The 7993-nt window shown below is 36.7% G+C and overlaps 1 protein-coding gene across 1 annotated transcript in view; it reads left to right on the forward strand.

The window, feature by feature from the left end:
* Positions 1-578: 578 nt before the first annotated feature.
* Pja2 (praja ring finger ubiquitin ligase 2) overlaps positions 579-7993 on the forward strand; it is a gene marked incomplete at its 5' end in the record, with an annotated part of 56379 nt that continues 48964 nt past the window's right edge. Inside the window, one exon of the mRNA XM_023707471.1 lies at positions 579-1639. Within this exon, the coding sequence (XP_023563239.1) occupies positions 579-1639 (1061 nt within the window). The remainder of the gene's footprint in view (positions 1640-7993) is intronic.

Below are 7993 nucleotides of genomic sequence, written 5' to 3' on the forward strand. Positions count from 1 at the left end.
TTGAAACTGTCTCATTGCTATTTGTTTCTCGATAAAATTATGGAAAAAAAATAAAAAAAATACTAAAACTACATTTTGGATGTAGAAATCTAATACATTTTTAGAAACTGAGATAACAGTGTTCTAAAGTAGCAGCCAAGCACAAGAAAGTCTCATTTATCTTAGATCTATAACCTATTATATCTGCCATAAGTATTTTTAATGTGTTTTGTTTTTAACTTACATATAATAAAAGAAGATAGATTTGGAACTCCGTGGGAGAGCGAATGGGTTACCCTGTGACATCGCTTATGTTTCTCATTAACCTCTCCTTTATACATTTTACAGAGGGTTCAAGTATTAGGATTTAGGTTAAAAAAAAAAACTGCATCAGAAATGTCTGCATATAGATACTGAAAAGCTACACAGTTTCTTAAATGAACTCCTAAGGTAGCAAGTGTGTGCTACCAGTTTATGTAGAGAGCATAGAAACATTTGCCAAATAAATGTACTCATATCTTCAAGTAGGTAATAATTGGTGTGATTGTAATTTAAGTGATAGCTATTACATAACGTTTTGTTGAAACTAATCCTTTCAAAATGCTTTCTTTTGTTCATATTCAGGTTCCAGTCCATTGGATCAAGTTCATTCTTCTTTACCCAATGAACCTAAGTTTGAAAAAAATGAAACAGAAATTTTCATTTGTGGCACAGAAACCACTGAGAGCAGTCCATCCTTTGCTGTAGCACATCATAGTGGGGAAGGCAGGGAGACCTTAGCAAGCAATAAGAATGGTCATAATCACTCTGAGGAAGGAGAGTATGCTCCAGGAGCTTGTAATGCCTCATTTGTCCAAAATGGAATTGCACTGGTTCATTCCACCTCTCACAATGCAGACAGCAGGCACGGGGAGGACAATGACCGTCTTCAACTATCTATAGAAATTGTGGGGTGTGGTGGATATCAGGAATTGTTAGACAATACAGTATTTGAGTTGGAAAATGGAGAGGCAGAAACATATGTTGGTCTTTCACCATCGCTTCCCTCTTTTAACAGTGAAATAAGTGATGACTTTGAAGACTTAGATGCAGCATTGTTAGCGAGAAGTTCTGAGGAGACTGAATTTGTGCATGAGAATGGCCAGGAATTTCAGAGGTCTTCTGAAGATATTGTTGGAAAGGAACAAGAAGACAATACTGACCAGGAAAGACAGACAAAAAATTCAACTGAAAATGTAGCTTGTATTACAGGGCATATTTGTATTGAACAAAATCCTTGTGATAGGGACAAAAAGCATGGAAGTTTTCCTGAGCAGGTAGTGAGGCCAAAAGTTAGGAAAGTGATAAGTTCAAGCCAAGTGGACCAAGAAATAGGTTTTAATAGGCATGAAGCTAAACAGAGAAGTGTTCAGAGGTGGAGGGAGGCTTTGGAAGTTGAGGAATGTGGCTCAGATGACTCCTTAATAAAATGTGAAGAATTTGATGGAGAGCATGAATGTGTGTTCCTGGACCCACGTTACTCAAGAGTCACACCACGGGAAACACAGAACCATATAACACTTGAAAGTAGAGCTGCAACAGGAAGGCAAGAAGTTCGGGATTCCACCTTTTGGAATGGCTGTGGAGATTATTACCAACTTTTTGACAAAGATGAAGATAGGTAAGGCGTCCTGCAGTGCATTATCAGATTGTGTAGTGAACAAAGAGATTTATTTTCAGTATTGTGACAATTAATAAGCTATCAGATATGATCAAGGAGTTAGATATTTCAACTTAACCAGATACTTTTACTAAGTTTAACTACATGTACAAACTAGAGTTTTTCACAGAAGCTTTCTCTGGGCACTTTAATAGCTATAGAATTTAATAAGATAAATAATTTTTACCAAGGATAGAGGTGCTAATTATTTCACTTCATGGTATTGCAGTGAATAAAATGTAAGGTACATATTTGTGTGTTTTTAAAAATCCATGTTAAAGTAGGTGAAGCTTAAAAAGTGAGTAAGATCACAAAAATTATTGATAATATTGCTTTAACTTTGTGAATTGTTGTATCACCCATTAACAACTGTACGTGGGTATGTACTATTCTTTACTCTATCTGTACATAAGGAAATTCATGCTCAAGAGAGTTAACTAGTTTCCAAAGGTCACTAAATGATAAAGCAACTAAATGATAGAATTGGACTTCTAAGTACTTACCTATTTCTTAGCCTCAGAGGCTGTATTCTTTAGTATTTTATTAGGAAATATGAATTAAAGTGATGGAATTTGTGAATGTATAGAAAACAATTAAAATGCAATTTGTGCTGCTGTCTTGAAGCTTGTAAATTTTAAGGGATGGCAGATAATTTTTTTATCTGCTGTTTTAAGCTAAGAATAGTTAAAAATTTTGTCCAGCTTTTTATTTTTTTCAGTTAGAGTCCATAGTATATTATGCAAATCCAAAGTTCTAAAAGCAGAAATTGGCTACAAAAATCTGACCTAATGATGACTGCTTTGATAGCAGATCTGAAACTAATGATTAGGCTCCCTTCTTTAGTACTCTTGGCTTTTCCAGCAGAAACAGTATGTTTGGTTATGGTTTGAAGGCCCGGAACTCACTGGGGACTTCCAGGCAACATTTCTAAACCTTGGGGGAAATATCTAAATTCCACAACACATTGAGCCCTAAGATTTTTGCATTGAGTTGTACATATTTGTTAAACCTCTGGGTTGGTGGGGTTTTTTTGTTGTTGTTGTTTTATTTTTTATGTATTCGGTACAGGGCCTCACTGTGCAACTCAGATTCATAGTGATTAATAGTGATTCTCCACTTTTCAGCCTCCCCAGCACTGGGATTACAGGCATGCGCCACTACGCCTGGTCTCACTGGCCACCTCAGGGTGCCCCGGTGTGGGGCGGGCATGTGGGTATTTTTTTCAAAAAGAAATATGCTTTGATAATTTTATCTGTTTAAAAGTTAAGTATTTGTGGTACCTTTTCCCAGTTATTATTATTATTATTATTATTATTATTATTGCTATTACTGTTTGCAGAGTATTTTGTTTTTGTTGTTGTTAGACAAGGTGTTGCTTTGTAGTTCAGGCTGGCCTTAAGCTACAAGGCCTCCAATTTGTGGCCACCTCCAGGCTCCATACTCACTTGCTTCCTAAAAGAAAATTTACCTTGGTTGTGCTGTCACCATTGTGGACACACTAATGAAGTATCAAAGGCCCTTAAAGTTTGGCTTGCATTGTACTCTAACATGTATTGAAATTTACGAAATCTGTGTTGTTTGCCAGTCCTAAGAGAAGGGGTAGGTTTTTTGGCTTCTGATTTCTAAATTTCTTTTTTTCTGTTGGTCAGAGAAGTGTTACCTGTCTTTGGCTAGGACTCTGGGCTTTTTGTGATTTTAGGGTCTTTGTATATGTTTTACTTTTCTCCCTGCTGAGACAAAATCCCCAATACCCACAAATTAAAAGAGGAAAAGTTTGTTTTGGCTCATGGCTTATGGCTCGCTCCAGTGCAGGGTAGTGTGGCAGAGGGCATCACAGGAGAGAATCAGTCTGTGGCAGGGCAGGCAGGAGGCAGTAGCAAAAGCAAACCTCCTATTGTGTTTTTTCCCACCCAAACTATAAACCTTTTGGGTGTTGCTATCCACACCTAGGGTCAGGTGGGGCTTCCCCTATACCCAGAACCGATAAACCAATTAGTGGACTAATGTAGTACCACAAATCCACAATCCCACGGTCACACTTTCATCCACATTCACACACCCTGGATTAGCCACCTCCAAGAACCCCACCAACGACTGCATGAAGTTTTGGGAGGATGTGGAGATCTAAACTATAGCAGTATATTTTTAATTTTTTTTTAAGTGATATGTTGGCATTATGAATGATGATAGTCTTTTTTAACAAATAGAATGTGCAGATAGGAAAACAATAGTTAATAGAAACTTTTTTCCTTCAACTTATTAGTAATATATTGACATTAAAATACACTTGAAGCTGGGCATGGTGGTGCACACTTTTAATCCCAACACTCAAGGCTGAGACAGGAGGATCACCTCGAGTTTGAGCCCGGCCTGGGCTATATAGTGAGTCCAGGCCAGCCTAAACTACATAGTGCGACCCTGTCTCAAATCAGTCAAACAAAGCACTTGAAATACTAAAAAACAGTGAAGTATTTTTTGAGAATCACGAAAGTAAGTTCTGAAAAATAATGGTTCTGCCTTGGACTGTACTTGCCTTTGCATATACCAGCCTTGCATGTGTTTTAGGACTTTATTTCAGTGTCTAAACAGTTTTGAAGATAATACTATCTCTTTTGCTGTTATATGACGTAGCTCCTGCAAAGTACTGTAGTTGCCAGGGTGCCTGCTGAAGGTTGAAATTTAATAAGTACATACTTGATCTACCTGATGTTTTACTGTTATTCTTTCATCTCTGTGATGTTTTCCTGTTGCCCTCTGCAGCTCTGATACTAGCAGGACTGGAGAAATAGGCGGTGACTGTCTTTTTCTGAGATTTTATGTTTTACAAGGAGCTTCTTAATTTGGGTTTGAGGATTTTCTTGTTCAGTTTTTTCTGCTTTGTAAAACATAAAGGAGATGTATTGGAAAAATATTTTTGGTCATTTATATTATGAAGGTTGCAAGTAGAACACATCAAGAACATAACTAAAGTTCGCTGTCATTTTTCATTATGGGAACTTTGGCTACTTTTAAAAGTGTATGGGTTATATATTCTTTTTAAGGGGAAAAGTACTTAATGAAGTCATGATCACTTCCCTGTAAAATTCTAAGTGATCACTTAATTACATCTGAAATGTTACACTCTATGGGAAAGCATTGGCGCTGATAGCACTGCTCTGAGCTACTTGACAGGAACTGAATCCCACCTTATGAAATTAGAACCGCAGGGGGAATTTTAATGGGCAGCATATAATTACCAGACTTGGAATGAGCCCAGAGAACTAAGGTTAACACCTTGATCTTTTGAAATATACCCAAGAACTTAAGTAACTAAGGATAAGTTGTTGAGTTTTAAAAATCCTTTCAGTAATGCTAGTACATTTTAACCTTGTGCCTAACTGTTCTGAAGTGAGCTGTGCTGTCTGTTGATCATTATTAGACCACTTGAGGTTTCTTTTGAGAGCTTTTGTGTCCATGGGACTTTGCTTAAAAAGGGAAAGCAAAAAATAACAAAAAACATATTTAAGAGAAAATGTCAGGACAAACATTATTGATATTGTTGGGAGAACAAAATGAATATTAGCCATTTAGTTTATTTCAGTTTGATATATTAAAACAGGATTCACTGGCATTTTCTTAAACACCAGACTTCATTTCATGTGCTCTGTAAATGTAACAATGGTCCCAGCTCCTGTGCTGTTCACAAGCCTCATAGACAAGACAAAAGTATACAGATTGTTTGCTGTAAAGCTGTTCCTATTTTATGTTAGCTCAAAGCTAGGAAGAAACTTCCCCTGATGTGAAGCAAATACAACAGCCATGAGTAGCCAAAACAAGGATCTTCAAAGCACTTGTTGTATTTCTGCAGACCTTTTTATATTGTTTTCAAGTTCATAGACTTAGGAGTAAATTAGAAATAGATGAGATTGTTCCTCAGGCATACTAAGGATTAGAATTATTATAATAGCCAGCTATTAAGAGAAAAGACAAAATGGTAGCAGGTAGACACAGTTTGAACTGTCTGGCCTTATGAACTAAATTCAGTAACCTTATATTTGAACAGATTTCATTTGTATCATTGTATTGCATCATAGTAATGGTGGTAAAGGGTCCCCAAATAATTACATTCTCAAAAGTTTTACTTTTCTTTCCTGTGTCTCTTCTGTAGTTGAGTTTCATAGGAACATGTAGTAAGTACCCAAAAAGACAAACCAGTCATTTCCTTGGAGAATTAAGGAATGACAGATGGGTTTTGGTTGTATTTCAGTGTTTTTATTTCTACTTGTGACTTAGACAGGAAGTAGTTTCATTTTTTTTTCCTGTGTAAGTCAAGTATCATTTTATGTCATATGTGAAAAAAGTTTCTTTGGTTCACAACTAAATATGTGAAAGAGGTAACATTTGAGTAAATTATTGTTGCTTGCTTTTGCATGTGTCTCTTATTGCTAACAGAGGTAATACAAGTGAAAGATCATACCGAAGAGGTGGCTTTTACTTTGAGAGCATTAAGATGTCTAACTCACTGCTTTTAAAAAATGAAGAATAAGCAGCTCTAGCTCTTCACTGTCCTACGATCACTGTGTCTGTGTCTCATTTATTCTGTTGCTTACTGTCACTGAGAAGTTATTTTTAAATCTTTTCTTTTTCACTCCTTAGACTCCTGTCACTCTTAGTAGCTAACTTTGTTTCTTGGGTTCCTGGAGATGTTAAAGTAATTAAAATGAGAACATTGTTTTCTCTTCTCTATATTAGAATGTGTTAAGAGGGCCAGTGAGATAGCTCAGTGGCCTAAGCACCTGCTTAGGCAAGTGCTGGTTCATCCCCGGTACTGCATGCTGCACCAGCCCCATCTTTGGCTGGTAACCGAGTCCGGGCGTGGTGGCGCACTACGAGTCTGAACCACATAGTGAGACCCTGTACCAAATATATAAATGAAAAAAAAAATTCTAGAATGTGTTAAATTTTATTCCTAGTTTTAATTTCTTCAGTGAATATGTGTACAGTTATTTCTGACACTTTGTGTCCTTACACTAGGTTGTTTCCCTCTACTCTTATTTGAATTTTTCTAAATCCTGGGGAAATTGTTCACTTTTCTCTGCTGTCTCTGTTAGGTACTTGCCTGTTAATATTTTCTCTTCCACTGCTGAATTTATAGAATAAATGATCTATATCCAGTGTTTCTATTCTGACATGCTCATCCACTCTTCTTAAAATCCAATTCCTAGTATTCTTTCTTCTGTAATACCATCAGTGATTTCCTGTTTTCCACATTCTTTCATCTTGTTTTTCAGTACCCCTTTATTTCCCTTGATTTCTGTTACTGTTCAGGCTGCTTAGTCATCTTTTCCCTTGTCCTTTTTCATCCATTGGCCAATGTAGATTTATTTGTTATCACTTCAGGATCCCAAGGTTTGCAAACTTGTTCCTAAAGGTTGCCACATAGTAAATAATTTAGATTTTGGGGCCCAAAAAATAAGAGCTATTATGTGGGAATTTATATGACCATTTAGAGTATAACCATTAAACATGTAAAAAGAGTCTCATTTTCTAAATCATTAAAAAGCAGACAGGTAACCTAATTTGATTGGGCATCAGTATAATATGATCTCTGGTATAAAGAAGGATAAAAGTTATATGACTAGGAGGCTAATAATGTCATTAAAGACAAATCAGAAGGTGTAAAATAGGTTTTCTGTGGTAAGAAAAGGAGGAAAATAATGGTACTAGTAGGAAATACACTGAAATTTCTAAACAACATTGTATTATGAAAGAAGTAACCATTGCCTTTTTAAAATGTTCACCATTTTCTACAATCTGTCCCAAGTATTTTGTCTGCACTGTGTAACTGTAAACACCATCAAAGTCTTGAAAAGTGAATTTTGAGGTGGAGATGTGAGTGAGTAGTTGTCTCATACGCACAAGGGTTTGATCCCTGGCACCAAACTACCCCCTCATTTTACAAATGAGAAAAATAAGCTTTAAATGCCAAGGCTGGAATCAACAGCAAGAGTCTAATCAAATATTTCTGACTATAAGCTACTTCTTACCAATCTGATGTTCTACCACCAGCGGTTAGAAGAGGGTAGCTGTAGGTTCAGTGTTTGCCAGATACTAAATATATAGCTTCATTTCTTCAGTAAAGAAATTACTCATGGTTTGTTTTTGCTTGATTTTTTAAATTTATTTATTTATTTATTGTGTGTGTGTGTGTGTGTGTGTGGCCAGCTCTGCCCACCAGGGTGCGGGGCTGGCTGGCATGTGGTGCTGGGGGATCGAACCGCGGTCCCTGTGCTTTGCTAAGCTTGTTCTAAGTAGGTGCTTTAGACCACTGAGCCA

Source organism: Octodon degus, unplaced genomic scaffold, assembly GCF_000260255.1.
Source record: "Octodon degus isolate 3935 unplaced genomic scaffold, OctDeg1.0 scaffold00009, whole genome shotgun sequence".
Taxonomy (NCBI): domain Eukaryota; kingdom Metazoa; phylum Chordata; class Mammalia; order Rodentia; family Octodontidae; genus Octodon; species Octodon degus.